The sequence below is a fragment of the Sparus aurata genome, chromosome 22 (assembly GCF_900880675.1).
Source record: "Sparus aurata chromosome 22, fSpaAur1.1, whole genome shotgun sequence".
Lineage (NCBI taxonomy): Eukaryota > Metazoa > Chordata > Actinopteri > Spariformes > Sparidae > Sparus > Sparus aurata.
Window position 1 is genome coordinate 8,304,488 of NC_044208.1, and position 26,426 is coordinate 8,330,913.

Here is a 26,426-nt window from a genome sequence, read left to right on the forward strand (position 1 = left end):
CACACACACTGCCTCGGGCTCTTGTCCTGGAGTCGAACTGTAACGCTCTGCAAGACAAAGCACTTCTGTGACAGCTGACTGATTACTAATGCTTACTCATACACTCTCACACTCACACAAACACACGCACACAGACACACACACACACACACACAAGGCGAGACCGCTCCCCTCGCCACCACACCTAGTTTTTCTCGCAGATTGACAGTAAACACACTGTTTTCGCTCGCACACACACATACATTGTGTATCTTTCCATCTGCTTTTCTTTTATTCACTTCATGCAGCCACATCAATACCTGTCAGTGTGTCTTTCTCTACACACACACACACACACACACACTCATGCGGGCACTGTCATCAGTGTATTGAGGTGCGGCCCAGGTGTTACATAAGAGCTCGGAGGGTAAAGGTCAAACTACCTGAAGAGATAACAGTTTGAGGAGGACATCCTCAGAGGGCGTGGGTGAGCTCAGGAGGTAGATAGATAAATAGAAAGAGACAGACTGTAACACACACACAAAACACACACAAACATGCACACACACAAACCGCACACAGAGACAGCCCTATGACAGTCAGTCTTGGTGCCCTTCTAGCTGTTTGGGGCTAAACAGCGCCCCTTACTGGTCAGCCTCAGTACTGACACTGATACCCAGTGTGTTCATTCAAACTGTTTTATTTTTTTGTGAAGATTTCTAATTATTAATGACTGAAATGAACTTTGACAAATCAAATTGTCAGATATAATATAATCAGTGCAATTGAAGCTACTTCTATTATGAGTGTATCTTCAGTATGGTAATATGCTGCCGTACTATAGCTACTGTAGCTCCACTGCAATGTGAATGGAAGTGATCACAATAGTCATGACTGCTGCTGCTGACTTTATCGTATCGACCACAATAAGTCTGCATCGAGTATATTTTCTCACCAACCAACCAATAGACTTTGGTTTAGAGGTATGTATCTCTTCCCACATCCTAATGTAAATGAGAGACATTTAATTTAAGAGCTATGCAAAAAGTGTTAATACTTTTATCTCTATAAGTCTTGCTGGAGGTTTGACCAGATTAAACATAGCTGGTTCCGGCTTCTGAAATGTCAAGATCTGCTGCTTTTCTTCGTCTTTTGTAATTTACTCTAAAAATAATCCAACAGCTTTTGTAGAAACTACTTTTTAGAGATGAAAAGGTCAATTCTTTTCACCTTTATTGTACTGAGTTTTGAAAATTAAGATTTATTAATTCTTTGTGCATTTTAGGTTTGGTGAACTACTACTCTTTTACTATTAAAGCAAAACTCTCGCCAAAATGCAACCGAGGCTTTTTTTGTGAATGTATATGAGTCAAACCTTCGTGTAAAAGCGTAATTACGACGAAAGACAAGAGACAAGATCTACCGTATTTTTGTTTTCGTGTCAAACTCATTTTCAATGGGAGTGCTACGGGCATTTTTTACGATAGCATCAAAATCTCTATTTTTAAAACACTAAGAAGGCTCGACACAACATGAAACTTTGCTCGTAGCATCACCAGGGTCTCTACTCATGAACAAGAGCATTGAGAACATTGTTTGTGTACAGAGAGTTTACTAAAAAGAAGGTTTTTGAACAACTCACGTTAGCAGCTTGTTCAGCTAGCCGCCGTCCTGACAGCCAGAAGTGTCGATTTCCGAACTCGACATAACATGGAGGACAGTTAAGGTGGAACACTACTGTCTTCCGGCAACAACACGACATGCTATCTCACGTGACTTTTACGGCTTTTTATTTTAGTATTGTTTCTTATACGAGGCTCCTTTTTCAACTTCAAGGTCAATGTTGTTTTTTGCTAATGACAAAACATTGAAGTATCCGTGCATTTATATGGAACTAAGCTTTAGGAGCGGTCCACCTTAACACAACTCCATCTTATGTCGGGTCTGGAGATCGACACTTCTCGGCTGTCAGGACGGCGGCTAGCGGAACAAGCATCTGCTAATGCGAGTTGTTCAGAAACCTTCTTTTTAGTAAACTCTGTGTACACAAACAATGTTCTCAATGCTCGTGTTCATGTGTAGAGACCCTGGTGATACTACGAGCAAAGGTTCATGTTGTGTCGAGCCTTCTTAGTGTTTTAAAAATAGAGATTTTGATGCTAACGTAAAGTTGCCCGTAGCACTCCCATTGAAAATGGGTTTGACCCGAAAACAAAAATATGGTAAATCTTAAATCTTTCATCGTAGTTATGCTTTTACACGAAGGTTTGACTCATATACATTCTCAAAAAAAGCCTAGGTTGCATTTCGGTGAGAGTTTTGCTTTAATGGAAGGTTAACTCAAATCATAAAACAACCAAAAAACAACAATAAAGGGTGGACGCCAGCTGTGGGAAGGGAGAGAGAGTGTGCCTGGTGGACTGCCGCAGGTTTATACAGTCTCGCAACCAGAACAGGTGAGCTGAATCTCCACCCACCGGTCTCCTGGAGGAGAGCCCCTGATTTAATAATTCAGGGCACTTAAAAAAAAAAGACAGGACGGGTAGGAATCCCAACGCAGGCTCTCAAAGACTTCTACTAAGCACACATTGACCGAATGAAAGTGAAAACGCCGACCACAAAATTGTATTCACGTTTCACGAACAAACACTATACGATGTGAAAAATTGATGAAGTGGGTTAAAAGTTAGCGTTCACCGTGTGTGGCGCCACACCGCTGTGACGCCATCTGTATTTATGTTGGCGAACTCGGGCTTTGTAACTTGAAAAATTAATAAATCAATGGTCAGTGGTGCAGTTAATGTTACTTGGAAACTACGCTCTATATTTCCCTTTTGATTTCTTCCTACACGGTAAAAATGATGAAGAAACTTTAATCAGTAGAACCAACAACACAGCACAATACAGTAACATGCTGACCCCGTCTTACTTTCTCTTTCTGTCTCTTCCAGTCAGCAGAGTTTCCACAGTGGAACATTTCTGCAGAATGAAGGAGGAAGAAAAGGAGGAGGAGGAGGAGGAGGAGGAGGAGGAAGAGGAAACATGTTGCTGCCAACTCCTCTGAGACCCCACAGAGCCGCTGCCTTAGTGTGTGTGTGTGTGTGTGTGTGTGTGCGTGTGTGTGCGTGTGTGTGTGTGTGTGTGTGTGTGTGTGTGTGTGTGAGCGTGCATGCCTGTGCGTGAGGGCATGTGTGTAAAGTTTCCCATTGTGGAAATAAGCCTCTGTACCAGCCAGGATGTCAGTTTCCCCCCTTCACAGTGCACACACACACACACACACACACACACTCCTGGATTCTCATGGATCTACGAGGGTCAAAATATTCCGCCCAATCATTCCGGCATTTTCCACAACGCTCTTCCAAACCCCAAACAGGCTGCGTGGAGATCTCTGCCCCACAACAGTCAGGTTACTGGTTTAAACCCTCCATCTGAACAGGAAGCTGGTTCTCTACAACCCCTCCAACAATCTCTCGTAGAGCTGCCGAACATCTCTTTCAGTTGTGTTCATTAACGCGAACAGACGCGAATTATTAAATCAACACATCTTTAGAAAGTGTGTTATTACACCCAAACAAGTCACTCCTCTCCTCCGGTCAGAGGATCGATTAGTCTCCGTCTCCGCAAGCTCCACCGCGGTGGGTTCAAACGCGATGATGGGGAACAGTTGGAAATTCAACATCTGGATAATCACTTGGGCCTAATCTGCGCTGGCCTGGCCCAGAGCCCTGCTGACTGAAACACAGTCAGAAACACAATGGCAGAGGTGTTTGATTAGATTTTTTATTTTTTATTTATCAGGATCTTTTTTTAAGCCAACAGGGCTGTTCTTCCAGGAGTCATTAAAACATCACCCCAATGAACACATGGGTAGCACGGTGGTGTACTCCAGTTCCCCCACCATCGAAACACGCAATCTACGTTAATTCTCGATGGGCGCGACCGCCGTCCGATGCTCCCTCTGGATGGGTTCGATCCACATTGCCACTTTCACTATGCTGTACATTGTATGACATATGATCAAGTAAAGATTCCTCGCCGTCGTAAAACAAGAGTGCGAAAGGTCTTACAAAACATACTCCTGAATTGCATCATGGAAACCGAGGTGATCGGTGATTTTGGAGCTGCGGTCCCGTATTACAGACTTAAATCAGGGGGTCCATGTATAGAGTTCGACCTATCACTCATCTGTAGTGTTTCTACCCATTAATTAAGTATAAGGCTAGTTTACGGTTAGCCTAAGCCTCGGTTATTGGGAAAATAAGAAGGACCAAGTCAATTAGAACGTGATCAGGGACTTTCTTCAGCAGAAAAACACAATTTGGTTTGTAAAGGTTTTTGTGTATTTCTGAAAATTCTGTCCCTAACCTTAGCTGAAGTTGCTTAAACACAAACTTACTTTAGAGAAGAAAACAGGCGCTTAGAGAGAGAGAGAGAGAGAGAGAATCATGGAGATTTAGCCTGAGCGTTTGGTCATCTTTGTCGAACCAGTGCCGACCGTGCTCCACATGAACACAGCTTCATTACTGGCCAACCCACATAATCTAAAAGAGGGGAAGAAAAAGAAGGGTTCACCGAGAGCATGTCCATGAGATTTGATTCTTTTTCATTGCCCACACCCCGAGCAGGGACCAGACAAATGCGAGTGAGGCTGTTAAACACTCGGCCCCTATAAACCGAGGAGCTCCCTGTTCTTATAAAAAGGAGTGTTTTTCATTATGTTCCCTGTGAGAGTGCCAGCCTGATGTTCGACAGCGCCGTGACCCAGTTAGCATGTTCCTTTGGCTCGTACGTCTGGTGAAATGACTGAAGCGGTTCCTGACTACACCGTGAACGTCACGGTTGAAATATTGCTTTTTACAGCTACATATGTCCAAAGACATTTTGCCCTAACGTGACTCAGTTTTGAACCTGGCACCATGTCAGGACAGCTATTAATCTTCAAAACACCAGATCAGTGCTCGCAGCGCTCAGCAGAAGTCACTGAGCTGTCACTGACCAAAAACACTCTTTTCCTTTTCTTATGCAACAGCGTGCAATACGAGCCGAGCGCCGCGAGCCTGCATGTGAATGGAGCATCATAGATAGACTTAAACTGATCTTGCTTGTAGCAGAAATCTAAGATGGTTTGGTTAAGATTTCATAATTGTTATGAATTCATTATTGTTATTATTTTGCTTATTTATGTAGATATTATGATTGAATGTCTCAGAGACTTCTTTCATTTTATTTAAGTGTGTAAAATCATGTTTCAGGTACTGCAGTCGAACCGGCAATCTCTTGTCTTTTATAAAGAGAACAGACATGTTAGTATCTGTCTTATAATGATATTACTATGCAATTTATCTCACCTGTTTAATCAAGCAGCAACAATAATTATTGTTATTATGAGCTCAAATCTATTAAAAAAAAAAGTCACAATTTTGAGATTGAAAAGTCAAGACTGATCTCTGAATTTCAATTTTTCAATTTATAATTCAGATGTCTATGTCAAAATGTTGATTTTATCTCATGATTTCGACTTTTGATCTCATAATCTAGACTTTTTGTCCTATAATTTAAAATTTAAATGTAATAATTTAGATTTTTTATGTCATAATTCTTATTTCATATGGAACACATGGGCTACATACTATTTCAATTTCAAATTAAAAGTCTGAATTATGAAATTAAAATAATTTCATAATTCAGACTTTTAATTTTATAACATATTTTTTTCTATTTCATAATTTGGATGTTTTATCTCATAATTTAGATTTTAAATCTCAGACTGTCGATTTCTTAATTTCATAGTTTATACTTTAGTCTCATAATCTAGACTTTTTATCCTATAATTTAATATTTTTTTATGTCGTAACTATTATTTCATAGTAAACATATAGGCTACATAATATTTGTTATTCTTTACAAATAGAAGTTTTCTATCAGCTGTACCTCTTGGTCCGGCTGTACTGTGGGTCACACTAACTTGGAACACTGTTCAGGCTGCAGGCAGATCGGATCGTCCCCCCCCCCCCCCCCCCCCCCCCCGTCACCCTCCCCTCCTCCTCCTCACCCTCCTCCCCCTCCTCGTCCTCCTTGCATCATCACCATAACACGGAAGCAGTAGCCAGCCTGGAGGAGCAGGAGAGGCGCAGACCCAGGGAGGGAGGTTAGGACAGGTGAAAACAGGATTAAAAGCGAACAAAGACACGGGCAGAAGCGGGCGCAGAGGCACAGAGACACAACGAGCGAGCATCATGGCGCTGATCCCATCACAGGTTCTCCGGGTCGCCATCCTGCTGTCTTATTTCTCCATCCTCTGCCACTACAAAGCCTTAGACATGCCGGCACACCAGACCTACGGAGGCAGCTGGAAGTTTCTGACCTTCATCGACCTGGTAGGTTTTCACATTTTATCTGCATTCACACCCAAACCGCCACTGAGCTCGCTGAATGGGCTGCTGGGTCGGTGCTTCGTGTTGTGATCAGATCGAAATGATTATTCAGCGTTCCCGCCCCCCTGCCTTTGTTCTTCCGGTGTTTGATTCATCGTTAACATAAGAGGAGGTGGTACAGACGCAGTCATTTACGCTTCGTTGTGTCTGCAGCTGTATTTGAAGCCACGAACGTGGGTGACATGTGCGCACGCTGTGTTAACGGCTGAACCGGAACAGGTGTTACGGTGCAGAAGGCTCCCCGTCATCAACGGTCCCCCTCAGCGGGAGCGCGCTGCTCGTCCGCTGTTGATTCCAACAGCTTTGCTAACCCCCAAAAACTGTGTAGCTCCATGAAATGAATTAATTGTGTCATTAATACAACAAAACACACGTGTCTTAAGGTCTTAAAGGTGCAATATGTAAGAATTTGCGTTTAAAACAATCAACAATTGGCTCACATTATCATCAGAATGTGAGGAAATAAACAGTTTGGACATTAAACTAACCAGTTAGCCCGTTGCCCCATTGAACCTCAAGAGGTGATAGTCAGTGAGTAAATAACACCAACACTCACTTCCTGCACAGTCAGCTAACATAACTGCTAGCTGCGCGATTAACTGAGCTAACTTGCTAACCGCAGCTACAGCTAGCAGCAGTCAGCGGTTGCCCTGGTGATTGGCTGCTCCCCATGTAACAAGGTCATTTATACAGCAGTAACGCATGTAACAGAGTCAAATATATATCCGTATGTGTCGAGAAAGCGTTGGGGATATTTGTATGTTTTAATATTTCACTGCACCTTTTTGAATTTTCACTACATAACAAACAAACACAAAAACATAGCAAAAAGAGCGACAGACATGCTGAAACTGTAAGCTGAAGAAAAAAATGTATAAAAAGTGTGTAAAAAAAAAACAAAGTATCATGCTTAAAATTCAAGCTAAAGCTAATTTGGAGCCCTGGTATTCGTGTATTGAGACCTGGACATAGTGTTGGAGGCAGAGCCCTGTTCATTTCTTTGAAAGCTGCTCAGTGGTGCTTTGAAGCCAAAATGGCTTGTCTTTCTAGGTATGAAAATACCCATATCATCCATGTTTTGGAGCCCACAGAGCGGCGCACACTTCAGCACCCCAGCTAACTTGAACAGAGAAAGAGTTACTTAATCCAGCAGCTCTTCTAGACTTTCCAAAAGTTATAGGACCGCATGGATCAAATTATGATAGTGAAATTTGTCATTTTTTGCGGGGGTTGGGACGCTTCTTCCACAATGTAAGCTTCTTGCTAAAAAGTGTTGTTTTTGGCCACAGTGCATCATGCAACTTGTTATTACTTGTAATTACATTTGAAGCTGGCTTCAAAGCCTGGTGCTCTTCCTGGGGGCTTGGTATTATTGAGTTATCCAGATTATAGAATGAATGATTTAACTAGAGTCTGTAAGTTGCCTCGAAATCCATTTAAACTGTTGACATGGTAATAAGTCATTAATCCCCAAAATGCTAAATTCCAGTTTATCTACAGTTAGCTGGAACAATATTTCCAAACTATGTACTGTTCTGCTGTTCGAGATTGCTTTATTCAGGATTAACAAATCACTCTTCAAACTGACACTGACATCAACAATGACGTTTTTATAAGATTCTGTGCACAACAGAATTAATAAAAAGATTTTGTGTTAGTGCTCCTCACAATAGCTGAAGAAGCTTCTCTCTGAAACAGTGTAGGACCGGTTCACATTATGGTTCAAAACCAGCTTTTTTGATTCTAAAGTGAAATTGAACTAGAGACTTTACGCCATAATGACGGATACAGTTTGAAGACACAAAACACACACAGCTGGCAGTGATGTCAGACAATGTCTACATACATGCATTCACAAAGAGGGAGATCTGTTAGTGAATAATTCAGTTAGTCAGTCATTCAAAAACACAGCTTAATGTCACACAGAGTGAGGGCTATGAACCAGCCGTGACCAGCCAACCAGTGGCGACGTAGGTTTTTTTTTTAGCCGTTTCCTTTTTATTTTAGAAGTAATTTATACTGGATCACTTTTTCTTCATATTCTGTATGTACCGTTGCTCGGCTGTGTTTACAAGTGACTTTTGTGAAAGCTCAAAATTGTGAGGCATTCAAAACATGAAGACGAGCAGCTCGTAATGTCTGAACCTTAGCCTGCTTCTTTAAGCCGCTTGTTGTTCGGGGACATCAGACAAAGATAAAACTTAATCATTGCCAGATCCTGTTGGCAGAGAGTGTTTGCATTTTCTTCGTCCTGGGGCAGAAGAACAAGAATCTGGGTTTTGCGTTGGGTTAGCTAACACTTTATTACATTATTAATCGGCAGATTATTTTCAAGATTAATTGTTTGGTTCCTAAAATATAAAAAAATTGCCCAGAGCCCAAAGAGACGTCTTCACCTTTCTTCTTTTGTCCAACCAACAGTCCAAAAACCCAAAGAGAAGACGCACATTCTCACATTTAAGAAGCCGAAACCAGCAAATGTTTGACATTATTGCAAGAAGAATGACTGAAGCGATGAACTGATTGTCAAAAATTAATTTTCTTTTGATGGATTAATCAACTGATCTCACAAAATCGCAACAATTTTATTCAAAATGCAATATTTGTCATATATTTATAATGTCCAGTGACAACAAGTCATATGTAATAATAGGACTAAAACATAGATTGCTAATAGGCTGATAACTTATAACATTTTCTTATAGCAGTGATTAATTTAAGGCCTGTTTAAAGCCCTGATATCAAGGTAAACCGTAGCATGAAACCTGGCAGTTATCTTACAGTTAATATTTGTGTATAAACAATTTTGAATTCTACTGTATTTGTATCATTAAGAAAATATAGTCTTTATCAAGTTTCATGTCCGTCAGGACATAACAAAGCATATGTTAAACCAGAAAACTCTTCTGTTTCTGTTCTTTAATGATTTTTTGAATTAATGATAATAATAATATTCAAATTAATTATTGTACCTGAACCCACTCAATTTCAAACCATGGCAACCCTCGACAAGATAATTCCCTGCAGACCCGTGTGTGTGTGTGTGTGTGTGTGTGTGTGTGTGTGTGTGTGTGTGTGTGTGTGTGTGTGAGAAACAGCTGTGTCATATTTTCCACATTAGAGCTCTCCTCCTGGTTAACTGTGCTGTTAATGACCTGTACACACCAGCAGCCAGGAAACACACACGGCTACAACATCTGGCTCTTCATCGTACTCTGTGTGTGTGTGTGACTGTATGAACATGTGCATAATAAGCCCTGTAAATAAATGCTGCCCTGACACTGAAACGTACATGATTGCTTGAGATCTATTTCACAAACGCAGGCACTTCGGTCGTGAACGTTGAGCCTCGTCGCTAGCCGAGTTCTTCATAGAAACCCGTTGTTTTTGGAGCGAGCAAGCCAATTCAGTATGGATAGACGAGCAACACACATGTCGAGGAGGGTACCAGCTTGGTATTTTTAGTCAACAGTCTAACATAGTCTACATAATTGGCGGATAATCAGCATCCGGTAGCTTTAAAGCCTAATTGTCTCCAGCGTGGAGCCGTCCACACACCCAGGGAGAGACACGTGATACTCCCAGTGGAAGATGAAAGGAGAGAGGGGACAGATGGGTGGGTGCATCCTCTCCATCTTTCTCTGCTAAAGAAGGTCAGATCCATCACTGTGAACGTATCGATGTGAGTGTTTCATTCCAGCGGAGGAGCTGGTTTCTCTCTCGGCACAGTTCACTAAACGCCCCACAGCTCCATCTGAATCCGAGCGTTAGAGATTCACGATGTAAGTAATGTATTTACGATGTGCTCGTTGGCATGGACACCCAGACTGGATCGGTATCATTTATATAATCCCACACTGATGAATGAGTGTCGACAGCAGATGTGGACAGTGTTGCATCACGTCCAGGTACTCACAGCAGCTGCGGGAGGTTTCTCTGCTGCATTTTAAATGAACCTGGTCGGGAAGTCAAGTGCAGGTTATGTTTGGCATTCGAGTGGTTTTAAGTTTGAGAACACTGTTGCTAGGTGACGGGCAATAAAATGGAAATTGCTTTGCTCCCATTGAAAGACGGCAAATGATTTTGTGTTTATTGGATTTTAGAATTCAGATAAACAATGGAAAATGTTGAGGGAAACCTCCATTGGGCCTGTTATAAAAGATAAAATGTAAGCATACCGCCAGGAGCCAAATTAAAGGCACCAATAATCTGATTGTGTCTTGGAGCCCTGATGAAGACCTAATTGTCGAAACATGTTGGATTTTTTAATGACAATAAAGGGCCTGTTAATATTTCCTTCCTCGTTTCTTGATATTTTCTTTTTTGGGAGTGCCTGGATCGACTTCGGAATCAATAATCAGATTTTTTGGAAGGTGGTCAGAGGAGAAGTGATATGACATGAAGGGGGGGGGAGACAGAGGGGCAGTGATGTGCAGCAAAAGTACCTGACTCAGGATTAAAAAAAGGTTGAATTTAACCACTCGGTCATGGTTTCACCTCCAGTACAAAATCTGTTAAGCATCTGAAACATGACAACACATCATAAGTCATGATGAGGTTTTAAGTCGGGGCTCATGTCCAGAACCTTGAGGCCGGCTCCTTTGGTGATCATGGTGTCAGAGCGAGCGAGACTCATGGTAGCTCTGCCATAACTCTATCAAACCTAAGAATCTGAACAAAACAGTTTAAACAAATCAGATTCATTGTAAGAACATTTGCCAACTGCCCCCAACATCATTTTCCTTTTAAGAAAAAAATCAATACTTAGTCGGACGATGGACAGTAAACTGCTGCAGGTGTCTACAGGGTAGCAGGAGTCACATTTCACTTGTGATGAGAGTAAAAACAGTTGTCTGACAAAACGATGGTGGAGGACTTGCTGTCAAAGTGAAAAAAACAAAAGAGTCTGTTTGGCAATATTTTGGATTTAAACCCAGCGCTAATATGGAACATGATAACATGAGTGAAGGGAAAGGTGTCGGTTACTTCGTTGAGAAGTTGGTGGCGTGCGGCCTGTCGCCCTCAGCTCCTCATCAAACAACTCCATCTTGTCTAAAGGTCACACAGACTGAATAAAACTACTCCCTGAAGTGTTTAAACATTGATCCGGTGTCAACAGATGCCAAAAGTGACCGCTGCTTTGCTCCGTAGATGCATTTATGATGAACGACAGCGCTGCAGGTCTCACTGAACACATTGTATTTCCATGTGTAGTGACAGAGAAACGAGACATCATGTAAAATATAATAAAACGTATCAGTAAGCTTGGTAAGCTTTTACACAACCACTGCACATGGCCGGCTGGCGGCGGCTAACATCTGTACCGTTTGTCGGTTTGTAGTGAATAAAGACCAGAGAAGATCGAAGCCAGTGTTTCCGGCCTCTCTGCTGTGTTGAGGATGTTCAAGTGACTTGTATGAAATTACTGACTGAGGCAGGAGGAGGCGAGGCAGGTTCAGGAAAAGTGGATACACCGCAAAATGCAATGATTTGCCGTGATTGCGGTGCAGCTTTAATGTCTTGGCTGCCCCCTCTCATCACGTCCGTCTCCCCCTCTCTCAACTCTTCATCTTCTGCTTCCCTCTCTCTCCCTCTGCCCCCCCCCCCCTTACTCCTCCGCCCTCCGTCTCTTTTTGAAGTGTTCGTCATGTGAACGAGCTGCGAAAGCACTCGCTGAACTCCCTCTCGGCCTCTCTCTCCGCAGGTGATCCAGGCGGTGTTTTTCGGAGTGTGTGTCCTGATCGATGTGTCCAGCCTGCTGACTAAGGGAGGCGACAGCAGGGAGCAGGAGCGCCAGCTGAGGAAGCTGATTGGCCTGAGGGACTGGATGATGGCTGTGCTGGCCTTCCCCGTCGGAGCGGTGAGGGGCTGGATGGATGGATGGATGGATGGATGCATGCAGCCAACCGCACACACACACACACACACACACACACACACACACACACACACAAAGGCACAATAGCCCAAGGAACGATCAGCCTGTTTTGCAGGAATCAAAGGCCTGACTTGTGTATTTGCAGGATAATCGTCTCTCTCTCTCACCCCTCTCGATCTCTCTGAAGTGCGACCCAAATGTTGATTCAGGGGGATTTTGCCCTTTGAGCTGACACAAAAAAACATTTGTCAGATCAGCATGTGGATGTCACGAGTGTCGGGCCGTGCTACATTCAAACTTAAAGATTCCCCCTCGTATTTGTCAGGTTTAGCCACCACAGAGGAATCCTTGTCTTCTTCCGCGAGTCGACGACTGAACGTTAATGCCCAATTCCAGCGTTCACACTCGCGGGCCTCGAGGCGGGTTAGCCGCTAAATTTACAAGGGCTGAAATCTTCAGGTACAGGATAAGTGCTGTCTTGCAGATATTTGAGTCCTTAATGACACCATTCACGAGTCCACATGTATGCAGACTTTGCTTCAGGTAACAGCCAACAGTTCATATTATGGGAAGATATTCAGTGATCAGGGATTTTTCTGTCAGAATGTCGACAAAATGAACTGATTTAAAAATGTGCTACTTCGGCTCTGATGCCACATCCTCTCGCACAGTGCCCCGCCCACAACAACATCTGATCGGTAGCACGTCACAATTGATAGCCTGAATAATCTGAATCTGCAAGGTAACTAGTAAATAAATTAATCAAATAAATGTAGCGGAATGGAAATATAAAGAAGCAGAAAATGAAAATACTCAAGTAAAGAGCCTACATTTTTTTTATTTATGAACAGTACTCGGCCTCACAAAGCCATATTGGTCGACCTAGTTCATCTCATTGTGACGTGAAACACAGGGTTAGCTGGGGAAGCCTAGAAGCGTAAAAAAAAAAAGGATAAACAAGAAGTTTTCGTGCAAGTGTGTGTTGGCTTAAAGAGGTTTTTAAAGGTTATTCTCGACCGTGGAAACAATCTCACAACTATGCCCATTTCATGGCTTTTCTGGAGCTTTTGATCCTATCACACGATACTCATCAGGAAATGAACAGTGCAGATTTGTTGCTCATCTCTGTATTTTTTTTCACACACACGCATGGGACTTTGGGGGCTGTGATGAGCCTGTCACGTTGATGGAAGTTCAAATGAAGAGATGATGACAATGTCAGTGTTTTGGATCATTCAGGTTATCACTCGGGCTGCCCGACATGGTCTGAACATGATGACTACATACAGAGAAAGGATGCCGAATCAGGGCCAAAGGTGCATGATTTAAAATGTAAAATTAATTGGAAATTGGACACAAAAAACACATGATTTCAGTGCTTGGCTGAAGCACTAGAAATGGAATTGGATGACATACTGACCGCAAAAAATACATAAATATAAACTCCATTTCTTTCTACACGGGCTCGAAAAAGGCGCCTCCTGCCGTGTTATGTTGCACCTCCACCACACCTCCACAACTCGCAGTGCAGTGGATGATGTTGCAGGGTGCTCTGTGGGCAGATTGTGACGTCAAAGAACAACTTGTAGAATGAATAGTTCTGGGTTTTGGATATTTGGTCAAACAAAACGAGGAAATTTGGTCGCCAAGAGCAAATCAAACAAATAATCCAAAATGAAAACTAGTTTGATGGTGTCAAATGTTGGTAACAGTAGCGAGTATGTAACATGTATGTTCAGTGTCCACATACCGATCAGTTAGGACCTCCAGCGGCTCACATCAGTAGAATCTAAGTTCAATCTGGCTCTGAATAAACAGAACAGAGGAAACCGCGTCGAATCGTCCTCTGCTGCTTCAGACAGTCAGACGGTGACCTCTGTCCGGTCCTCGGGCTGCTCTCATAACGCTTGCAGACTAAGCTCACATGGTTCTGCCCCACACACACACACACACACACACACACACACACACACACAATTGTATTCAAGATTTCAGTTGGCACGCTGCCCTCTAGCTGCCGCACTGAGGCACTTGTACAATTGTCTCACTGCAAGCATATCCTAGGTTTCGACACACACGTGTACACACAAACACACACACACACTCCCATACACAGACTAATCAACCGCCCCGAGCAACCAGAGTGCCAGTGAGATACTACATTCTCTCTGACACGCACACTTGGACACACACACACCTATAGAAGCCGCCGGCTGGCATGGTGCCGTGTGTGCGAGTTGGGCACAGAGTTCAGTTTACACACAGCACAATAGACATGATTATCACCACAGCTAGTGTCTGGAAACCCAGCCTGACTGATATGGAAACAGTGTGTGTGTGTGTGTGTGTGTGTGTGTGCGCGCGCCTGAATTTGTGTGTGTCACTTATATGCATGCATGAGTGTGCAGGTGCATATATCACAGGTGTATGTGCATGCATGTACATATAGGCATCTGTTTTTGTGTAGGGCGGTGGGGAAAGTAGAGGAAGTTTCTGTGTGTGTGTGTGTGTGTGTGTGTGTGTGTGCGTGTGTGTGTGTGTGTGTGTGTGTGTGTGTGTGCGTGCATGTGTGCGTGTGTGTGTGTTTCCTGCCTCCTCCGGCCTGTTGAAAGCAGAGAACTCGCCCGGTTCAGGGTACAATGGTGGGGGTTGGTTCAGATGCCTCGAACTGGAACCCAGATGACGGTCAGGTAATTCCACCCCCGTCCTGCAGAACATGGTCTGGCCCGAGTCCAAACAGTCTGCTGGAGATACATTAGACCGGGAGTTTGTTAGCGTATGGTGCGTTCAGGACACGTGGGGCGGAAGGTGACCGCGACAGCCGGGTCTAGCATCGGGATGTCCTGGACGCTCAGCTTGAGGCCTTGTGTGCCAGCTGGCCCTGTGTGTGTGTGTGTGTGTGTGTGTGTGTGTGTGTGTGTGTGTGTGTATGTGTGTGTTTGTCTGTGAAGAGAAATAACAAGACTAAACATCTGCAGAGGCTGTTATACTCTTTACACACCAAAAAACGAGACAGTATGAAACGTGAAAATGAAAGTGTTTTTTTTGTTTTGTTTTGTTTTCAGAAAATGAATAAATAATCGGTTATCACAGTAGGTAAAAATGTGTTATTTGGCTTTACTCTGGATTCAAGAATTCATAGATCTTTATTTGTCAAATGCTCGTATATAAGAAGTAAAATGTGCATCAAAATGATGATGCTCAGTTACAACTTGATAAAATGAGATAAAATGGCATCAAAAATGTAAAATAACTTCCTTTTCAACCCAAGGCTGCACAGATTCAACATTATTGTAAATGTGTTGTTGTGTCTACAGTGACTTTGTAGTCTGCAAGTGTTTAAGTTATCAGTAAAAAATACAGATGTCTCTCTTCTTGGGTCTCTTCTTTTTCCTGTGATATCTATATAGGTATTGAGTATTGATTTGTATGAATTTTGTACATGTTGCTGCGTACATAATGTGGTGTTTCTGTACAGCCGCATGTTGTCGTGTGTTGAATTAGGACTCTAGCGAACTAGTCTGCTAACTTTGTTGTTTTCTCTCTGTCTCTCTCTCCTTAGTTTGTGGTGTTTACGTTCTGGAGTCTCTACCTGTACGACAGAGAGCTGGTCTACCCCAGACTACTGGACAACTTCATCCCTCAGTGGCTCAACCACGGCATGGTGAGTCAAAGTTTTAATGAGTTCTAATTAGACGCAGCTTCAGGCTCACACTCTACCACTACAGTCCGGTACATGACAGGTACCTCTGCCAGCAGTGCACCAAGCCTCCTGATACAGAAATGCATTGTTAGTGACCAGAGCTGTTGATTGACCGGTCAGTGTCCTCTGCAACCAGTGATGTCCTCAAACATCTTTAAGAAACTGGAATCTGAGAATCGTGACTCAAACCATTCAATGGATAACCATAATAATTGATGATTGATTTTGATAGGTAACAGCTAATTGATTCATTGTTGCATCTGCAATGTAAAATAAGTCCTGCTTGGATCATTACTCATGTCACCGGGAAATAAACTGTGTGAAGTGTTTGATAACTCTTATCGGTGGTCAGAGCCGGTGCTGGTGAACCTCTGGATTTGAATAGAATCAGCGGCGGGTCGCTGGCTTTGATTTGCCATCAAGAGGAAGTGGGTTTAATCTAATGTTTAGACAGGGGCCGACGCGCTGCGCACATGTCGACTGACTGATAACACCGTCAGCTGTATGTGTGTGTTTATATCGCCTGTCAGATAGTCGGAAAATGTTCCAGCTCTTTGTCTGTGACATGCAAAAAACGTCCCGATGAAGCTTCCTTCTGCCAGAACAGCGTCCGCGGAGTGTGTGTGCGCTGAGGCGGAGTGTGTTTCGTTTAAAAAAAAAAAAAAAAACTGATTCCCGTAATACAACTTGAAGTGAAAGAGACAAAGACAGTGGGTGTCTGTTTGTCTCTCTTCCTGTACTCCAGAAGATGATGTAAGAGCTGAGTGGTTGCTATGGCGGCGTCGCCAAGGACCAAAACAACCAGAACATCACCAACGGCCATGTTTCTGTTTCTGTGTGTGCGCGCGCGCGTATGTGAAAAAGGGAGAGACAGAAAAACGTGAGGAAGCCTGTGCGTGTGCCTTTGTGAAACGTTGTGTGTGCTTATGTGTGTGTGTGCGTGCACGAGTCGAGTCCTGTTGTAAATATTTTGCGGTATACCATGGTATCACTGTTGTTTGTCTATACCGGCTGCCACGGCAACCGTGTCGCCATTCCCATTGGAGGAGGGAGGGGTTGAGTGATGTAGAGGGAGGGAGAGGAAAAAGATGTTTTAATAAATTTGTTCACCAGTCACCACAATAAAGTAATTGAAAGTGAGTCACTGGTGGTTTTATAGACTTGTTATAGATTTATTATTATCTGTAATGCTGATTACTGAGCTCACGGCTTGATTGTTTCACACAAAACGAAGTGAAGACCTTCTGCAGTTTTAGTCGGTTTTAGTTTTAGTTACCCTTATTATTCCCTCCCCGCTACCGTTGCTATGCAGGGAGCTAAACACACAAAAGTCGAAGCAGCTGTAAGACTATAAAAATTGACACCGACAACAAGTTCAGTGATTATGATAGCAAATCAGAAAAAGATGTCACAGACGAGAGTTAAACCAAACATCCCAATCCGGTAAATCGGTTTGTGTCCTCCGGAAGGTTCTGAGCTGTCAGAAGCTCTGCGAGTGCTTCTGTCCTAAATCTATAGGAGTCTGAACAAACAGAATTATTTACCTGTTTTTCTCACCTAAGCTTTTTAATGTAGAAATAAGCCTGCTGATGACCTGTAACTGTCCCTTTTTTCTTAACTGGAAAACACAATGGGCCTTCTTCATGTAGTCTTAACACGCCCCAAGTTCAAATGCAACAACGTCACTGAAAAATGATGACTTAACACTTGTTTATCTAAGGAAATATTCAGGCGCCTGGAAAAAAACAAAAGCATTTTTATGACCTCAAAAGACCCCGGCCCGAGAGTAGCACCAGCATTAAACTCATCACAGCTCCTTATTTCCCTGTGCACACTAATGTTATGCATATAGAACAGTCAAACCAAGTGCTTAGGAGAAAATGAAACTTGCATAATTTCCAAGTTTAGAGCTTTAAAAACTGATACAAACTTTATATTACTGGATTTGAAATCCAATTGGCTACATGCTGCATCAACTATCTGGAGGCTGGTGTGTGAGCGGCTCAGGAGAGAAGCAGAGTCACGATAATCTCACACTTTCCGATGATAAACTGTGCAGTCAAATTTAGGCGTTATTTCCTTACCTGTCCTTTTTAAAGTTTGGCAAACAGCAGTTAAACTTTAGTTAATAATTGTCCCTCAACAAACAAAAACTTATCACTAGTGAAATACCAGCATCACAGCCAGTACAACACTGACAATGAAAGGTGCGCGGACAACTCGTGTCTGTGGATTTTGAGACTCCGGCCTAATTTCCGCATTAAATTGGCCGTAAAGTTTATTTAAACCTCGAAAACCTTTTTTCCCAGCTGTATAACAAGATCTGTATCTGCCCGCTCCAACGCGTCGTTGAAACTTTGCTGTTTGATATTTAAGCCAGAGACATCTTATTTTCATAGCTGCGCCGTAACATCAAATGGGAATAAGTCAGACGGACACATTTGGTATCTTTGGAAACGTTCGTATCCTCTGAAGAATTTAAAATAAACTTCTGCGGCTTTGAAAAAATGCAAGGCCTCCTAACATGCGATCATAGAGATGAATCCGCCGGTGGGGTCTTCAGAGTTTAACGGGTCAGAGTGCAGCAGCTGATGCAGAGCTTGTTGCTCCGTCCTCAGTGCAGCAGCTGATAAAGGCTTTTGGACTGAACTCCACTTGAACCCTGAAAATCAAATGAAAAGTCTCCTGTTGACATTTTTCTCAACGGTTTTTTCAACTTAAGGAGCTTATCATGTCACAGCGGGACAATCCGGTTCCACATTCTATCAAAAACAGTCTGCGCTTCAACCTGTCTGAGCCTGCAGAGACACTAAGGCCATTTAATGTCAGTGTTCGGCAAAGAGAGAGTTTCAATATTACTATTACTTTGATTTTTTATTTTTTTTTGGTTGTTATTATTTCTTCTGCCTTTCTGGCTTTATTCATGGGACATAGAGATGACAGGAGATGGGATGAGATAGAGAAGGGGGACGACACACTGCGGCGAGGACAGCAGCACGTGGGACGCCTGCTCTACCAACTGAGCTACTGACGCCCCTGTTATTAGTTTCTGAGGACGTGCACATCCAGCACTCCAAATGTACGCAGGATACGTGTTTTCGTGTAGAATCCACAGCTCTCGGGTCGAATCCTCTCAATCTATTTCCAGTCAGTCGTTCAGTGAAAGATATTTGACCCCGTGGACCTGCCCTCGGCCGCGTGACCCCTCCCACCCCCAGCTGCGTATCTCTGCGTGAAATGGTTTGTCCCGTTTTTAGCCCCAGACCACAGGATCGAACCACCGCTGTTTTGCCGAAGAGGGGGGATTTTCCACCGAGGCAGAACGCTGGCTGCCCGGGCTAAAACCGCAAAAACCTCAGGGGGGTGGGGGGGGGACGGGACGGAAAGGGAGACTGAGAGGGAGAGAGAGACTGAAAAGAAGAGAGAGGGAGAGAGGACAATAAAGAGAGAGACCTAGAAAACAAAAATAGGGAGACAGCGAGAATAAAGGGAGTATTATTTACGAGCGGCGAGTCCTCTGAACAGAGACTAAACTTAAACACGACCAAGAGGCTGGAATTCCTCTGAGGCGCTCTGGGTAAAAGTGCAGTGTCAGGACGTTTGTGTGTGTGTGTGTGTGTGTGTGTGTGTGTGTGTGTGTGTGTGTGTGTGTGTGTGTGTGTGTGTGTGTGTGTGTGTGTATGTGCGTGCGTGTGTACAGTATAATGATGGGAGGGAAACCTAGAATTTAAGACCCCAGGAGAGAGAGCTATTCTGTCCTCCTTTGAGATGTTGCTGCTCTTGTTAGTTTGCACATTCCCGACATCTTCAGTCTGACCTTTGTCAAATCTTCAGAGGGAGGCCGGAAAAGGTTCGATTGGTCAAAGTGAGCCCAGGACAGTACAGTGCAGTACTGTACAGTACACAAAGCACTGCCGTATCAACTACACACAAGTTTGATTGTCCTGTTAAAACCACTTTGAACATCTGAGAGTCGGGAAAGTGTCACTGGATGTCTTCAAATGAAGTGACTGCGACACCAGAATGTGGGACGATTCAGTGTTTCCCTTCAGATTTGTGCTGTGTGAAGTACACGCTATTTACTTTACTATTTTACTTTATGTACATTTTTTGCTATCAAACTCATAAATGACAATAAATTAAGACTCTCTTAAGACTGTCTTTCTTTAACATTTGAAGCCTCTCGGACTAGAAAACAAAATCAAACCTCGCAAATTGTTTTATTCCAAACATCTCTATATCTAAAGTGTGACAGTACAGTCTGATGAGTTTTGAAAATTGCAAAGGAGGACAGTTTATAACAGCAATAAAACAATATCTAAAGTCTAGGTGTGTGTTTATTCTCATCTCACGATAACACTATGTTATCAATAAATGGCCCAGCCCTTCTTCGAATGCCTGCCATCATATTTTACGGCGTCATCACACAATATATCTTATCGAACAGCTGGGTGATTCTCGCTCAGACTGTGTTTTAACTTACAGTATCGATTTATTGCGGTGTCACTCCTCAGCAGGCTGGTTGGGAGCCGGTTGCATGCTAGTTTGCAATCCATTCTTTGCGCTTAACTTCTAAGTTTTAAAGTTCGATACTCTTTAATTAATTTATTTAGAGACCCAACATTTCCCCCCCCCCCATGAGCAAGCACACAGAGGAGATGGGGGGCCAAAAGCAGTTGTTCCAAAAAAAAATGGCGGGGCGTCCTCAGTGTAAGTGACACCTGTGTGTGCGTGCCTCTCCCTGTGATGAAAGTGAGAGAACAAACTGTTTTTTAAGACGTTTTTTTTTTTAGGCTTAACACTGGGAGTGGAAAGGTTTAATCACATGAGTTGGAGAAAAGAACAAAAAACACAGCTGACAATGGAATCAAATAATGAAACGACACAAAGAACGACAGCAGGAGAGAGTAATTGTCTACTTTTCTGGAAAAAAAATGTAAACGCTGCAGCTGCACAGCGATGCTCTCCGACTCAAGGTGAAGCCTCATCTCATCGTCCTCCATCACAGAGAGTTACTGCAGCCGTTACAATAAAATGATCCAAATAACAGCAATACTGGAGAAGCAGTTATTCTCCAAGTGCTTTCTGGTTAAACAAAAGAGACCCACCAGGACACGTCTGGAGGAGATGTTTGCTGTACGATGAACCTCCTGCAGCTCATCAGAGCCGTCCTCCATCATTTCAGACCCACGATCTGGGAACAATTAACAGATGGAAGAACTCTCGTTGTAACATAACGAGGCCGACCGGCTCGACTGCTGGAGACAAAAGATCTCGCCTGGAGTGAAAACTGACACACATGCATGCACGCACACACACACACTGATCTACAGCTGTGCTCCTGAGAGTGCAAATGAGGTAAGAGGTCTCAACTCTGCAGAGACAGTCACGCCTGTAACGGTGTGTGTGTGTGTGTGTGTGTGTGCGCGTGTGTGCGTGTGTGTGTGCCCAAGTGCTGCCGATGTGTGTGCTGTGTTTGTGTGTAGTTTGTATGTGAGTGCCCCCTAGTGGACAAAGAGGGTAGCCCGTGAAGGCAGACAGCTGAGTATACAGTTCATTAGTAACACTCCAGCTGATAATTTTCTGATTTGAAAATGGATTTAATGCAATCTATAAAGAATATTTTTAACATGATTTCATTTTTATCAATTAATGTATTTATTTTGTATCTGTTATACATTCTCTGTATTCCATCTTCATCCTTATTCTGTCTCATCTTTAACTATTATCAGGGCCTGAACACCGAACAGTGTGAGCAATGCAAGGAATTACTCTTTCTTTCTTCCATTAAAATAAATGGCATATTTGGAGTTGCTAACGGTGCTCGAAAACTCATGAAAGGTTGCACAAAATTCAAACACGGTTGTAAATGCATGTATCTGAAGGGTTTCAGCCATGGCCGTGGCAGAATGACCTGCTAGCACCCCAAAAATCCAGTGCCTGGGACTACTTTTAATCAAGTGGCTATTCCGTTTGTATATTATCATTACTTTATAGATGTCTTATCATATAATTAAATATAAAGTGCAATATGGAAGAATTTCTGTCGAAAATATCTAAATAATAACTTAAATTATTAACACAATGTGAAGAAAAAACTGCTTTGACATTATGATGATGTAAGATATCTATTGAATAGGGCTGGGTATCACCAGGTACCTCGCGATACGGTACTATCACGATATTTTGCCCACGATAACGATAATATCATGATACAGCGATTCTGCGATAATCGATATATTGCAAGGAATTTCATCCACGAAACATCACGATATCTGTGTCACTGAAGAAATTCAGAATTTATTGACTGCACTGAATCCATTTCACAGGAATGACAAAACATTGTCAATCAATTTCACATGAATGACAGCCAAGTAAACAAAGAGTATACTGCACAGTGTCTCTTCTTAACACACACACTGACTACAACTATCATTAAATATCTATATGTGTGGGTTTCAGAGCTACTTAAACCATTTTTTTTTTTTTTTTGGTTGTATACCTATGTTTGAATAAAGATAAAGCTGTCCTCCGAAGGGGGGTGGTGATGGCCAAAAAAAAACCAAAACATTTTTTTCTTTTTTTTTTTTTACATTTTTAAATATCGATATTTGGCACCAGTGTATCGATAACGTACCTCAAGACGAAATATCGCGATATATCGTATTATCGATATTTTAGCACACCCCTACTATTGAAGCTAGCATGCTAACTAGCCAAGCTTCCTGTCCGGACTGCTAGCTGCATGGCTAACTGCGCCGACTGTGTTATGGCAGCCACAGTTAGCAGCTGGTGACGTGTTGCCCCTTGTTTGTTGGGAGTACGACTTCATCAGGTGGCTAAATCTTCCAGACTGCAACTTTTTAATTCTGTGTCTTTTCATGCGAGGCACTTCGCTGCATCTAATGTCTTTGTTGTGAAGCCCGTTAAGCTGCATTACAAATACAAATGAATAATACATTTCTAAAAATTCAATTAAAAAACATGACAGGGGATATTATTAATGGTGCAGTGTTTATACTGTACAGGTGTGTGTGTGTGTGTTTGTTTACTGCTGTCTGGTGGTGAGTCACAGACTCACTGATGAGTGTGTGGGCGAGACACAGCTTGACAGAAAATAGCAGCACATGCCACGACCTCCATTAAATGTGTTTGTGTGTTCAGATTACACAGGTGTCTCTATAAACAAACACACTCACATGCTGTATATATAGAGACGAATGAATTAATACAACGAGAACAAACTGAGATCAGTCACCTCCAAGTTCCAACCAGAGAAATCTGCGGTTTTACTCAAGGTAGCGTTTGATTTATGTTAAGAAAGTGTAGAACTCTTCTTTAATGTATGAATTTTTCCCACCTCTCCCTTTCTCTCTCTCAGCACACCACTGTTCTGCCCTTCATCATCATCGAGATGCGGACCACCCACCATCGGTATCCCAGCAGGTCGTGGGGTCTGGCGGCGGTGTGCTGCTTTGGCATTGGATACATCCTCTGGTACCAAATGTCGCTTCTCTCCGACACTCGTTTTAATTGTTTATGTTAGGTTTGAATCTTGAACTGTCGGGATGAGTTTAACGCATTTCCAGCCTTGTTTTTTTTTTTGCATAAATTCATTTTAAGTTAAAAATGGTTTAACCTTTACTATTAACTGCTGTCCCAAATAAAACACGTCCAGAATATCGATCTGAGCGCATGTTAACCTTACCTCTCCGTGCCTCCGCCCCGCCTGTTCAGGACGTGTTGGGTGCACCAGGTGACGGGTGTGTGGGTGTACCCGGTGCTGGAGCGCATCACCCCGGTGGCTCGGGTCGTCTTCTTCAGCGTGATGACGGCCGTCATTTGCGTCTTCTACACGCTCGGGGAAATCCTCAACAGCTACATCTGGGACCAGATACACACAGGTACACAACACACACACAAAAAAGGAGTTCATTCTCACAGATTAGAGGATAATTGTGGTTATTTTGAGCTTGGACAGGAAATTGTATTACTTGTTATTGTACGTAGTGCATTGTTATGTATGTATGCTGTATGTGAAAGGTTTATATTGTGCGCACAATCTTTATTTTAATTTCATTGTTGTATTTTGCTGGGCTTATCTTTCCAAAAGTAGCCAGATTGTATGCAAGTTTATGAGAAAATGAGCCTACTTCTCACTTGATTTATGACCTCACTAAACAGTTTCCTGATGGGTTCACGGTCTCAGTCTCTAGTGTTAAGTCTTCTTCAATGCAGCATGATGTTCATTTTGTAAAAGAACGTCCCATTCAGAGTAAAATAGAGGAAAAAGCAGCTCCACCCTCTCATATCCTCTGGCCCAAAAAAAAACCAAGATGGTGACAGCCGTGACGCCAAGCTCCAGGCTCCACGCAGCCAAACTATCTGGTAAAAATAGCGTAGGCAGATTTCTCACAGACAGGCACAGAATCGCTTGAAACTTGTGCTTCTGAATCTGAAGTCACATGTTCACCCACAGACTGAAGAACTTTTGAATCTCGTCCATTCTCACGTACAAGTTGTGCCGCTAATTAACTTTTCTTAGAATCTTCAGTGAGTCTGAGAAGTGATAGAAAGCAGAAGGAGACGAGCAGAAACAGATGAAGCACCGACCGACCTGCTGCCTCCCTCTTTCCCAGGCACAAACACACACACACACACACACACACACACACACACACACACACACACACACACACACACACTCTCCCCCATCCATCTGCTCGGCAGGTCAGCAGGTAGCACTCCACCCACACCAGAGAGTGAAAATCTGTGTGTGTGACTTTCTAGACGAGAAGTCTGCAGCCTCCGTCTTCCTCTTAAAATACCTCTCACACACTTGCGCGCGCCTTCACAGTCTGCTATTTTTTTTTTAAAAGTTCGCTCCACTCTTCTGTCTCTCTTTGCCTCCTCCCCTTCAGAAAAGGTCAAAGGTGAGTGATCGCCTCTGGCCGGCGCGGGCATCGAAGTCGGCCTCAGTCGGACAGAGGAGGGCGAGTCGTGCCCCGCCCACCCGGGACAGCACAAGATCGCAAAACAAAGGGACCTCTCCGGAATTGGAAAAGACCATCACCTTTGAACTGTTCCCATGACAACGACACACACGACCACAGGAAAAACAACAGATACATGTAAATACAGAGCAAGGTGACGAATGAAAACTTTTTTTTTTTTCATTTCCTGAGATTTCTTTCTTCTTTTGTTTGTTTTTTAACTTACAGAATACTAAGCTGCCATGTTGGCTTGGTTGTTTGGAGGACAATATGTAGAACTGCACAGATGCATACAAGGGACAGAAACACACTAAAAACTGTATTCATAATCTGCTATGAACTCTTATCAAAGTGAATGAATTCCTTCATAAGCTACTATGAAACTACTGAACAACAATAATAATGTTATTATTCATCTTATGAGTCACACGACATGTATTGAAGAAACTAGATGTTGGTACAAAATCAATAAAGTTTGACCGGTAAAATGTTCCCATTAGTGCAGTTTGGAATCCTGACTTTTGTGCCTAAGTCAGTTCTGCCTTTAACGGTAATGAGACCGATGAAGAGCCTCACGTAAGATGTGCAACACGCCGCATCTTCACGAGTTTGGCTCACACTGCGAGACGTTGCTGCCGTCTTGCTAATTTTGGTGAAACGGGTGCGAAACACGTGATTCTCAACATTCACGCGCGGCCTCGCAGGACGCTCACAGCGTCTGACACTTAAAATAATAGAATAAAAGACGAATAAATAACTGCATGAAGGAGGATGTGTGTGGAGGATATAAAATTCAAGTGGAAACAAGATGAGAAGTGAAGGAAGAGCAGGGAAAAGAAGGACAGGGAGATGAAAGACTGGAGGGAAAGGAGGGTGTAAAAAAATGGATCGCAGAAAACTAGAGCCACCTTTTAAACAAATAAAGTCAAAAGAAGGTTATCATAGGAACATGTGAAACAAAATTTCTTCTCAACCAACCAAAAGAAATCAGCATAAATGGAGGACATTTCATTGAAAAGTCCCACCACCGTCATAGGCGGGACAACAAAACAACAAAACAAGAAATTAACCTCACTCTCAGTTTCAGCTAACTTACACAAAAACAGATCTGTCCTCATCTGGAAGCCACTGAAAGAAGGACAGGAGGAGGAAGAAAAACAAAAAAAAGGTTGTAGAAAAGGGGTGAGGGAAAGCGAGGAATGGCAAGGAAGGAAATTTAAAAAATAAAATAAACAATATAAAGGAAATAAGAGGTAAAGGGGAGGCATGTTGGTAATGAGACAGATCAAAGTACAGACTGACCAGCAGATGGACAGTAGTGTTAAACTCTCCCACATTATGTTCATTTTGAAGATCATACTTTCATCTATCAGAAAATGTTTACAAGCTTTAATGGTCAAAAAACACTGTCCATTGCTGCAGCACCGCTATTCACC

At 42.8% G+C, this 26,426-nt stretch overlaps 1 protein-coding gene across 1 annotated transcript; it reads left to right on the top strand.

The window, feature by feature from the left end:
• The first annotated feature begins 6,021 nt into the window (after positions 1-6,021).
• aig1 (androgen-induced 1 (H. sapiens)) lies at positions 6,022-25,482 on the top strand. Its single transcript, XM_030406141.1, has 6 exons — positions 6,022-6,359; positions 12,121-12,276; positions 15,857-15,958; positions 23,379-23,494; positions 23,735-23,901; positions 24,919-25,482. Exons 1-6 carry the CDS (start codon positions 6,219-6,221, stop codon positions 24,936-24,938), a joined length of 702 nt encoding a protein of 233 aa, XP_030262001.1. The 5' UTR covers positions 6,022-6,218; the 3' UTR covers positions 24,939-25,482.
• The last annotated feature ends 944 nt before the right edge of the window (positions 25,483-26,426 follow it).

What these genes read in the sequence shown, in the direction of transcription:
- aig1 (XM_030406141.1), top strand. Translation starts at nt 6,219, where the DNA reads ATGGCGCTGATCCCATCACAGGTTCTCCGGGTCGCCATCCTGCTGTCT. An exon ending in AGTGGCTCAACCACGGCATG is followed by an intron (nt 15,959 to 23,378) that starts GTGAGTCAAAGT and finishes TCTCTCTCTCAG; the next exon opens with CACACCACTGTTCTGCCCTT. An exon ending in CTGGGACCAGATACACACAG is followed by an intron (nt 23,902 to 24,918) that starts GTACACAACACA and finishes CCTCCCCTTCAG; the next exon opens with AAAAGGTCAAAGGTGAGTGA.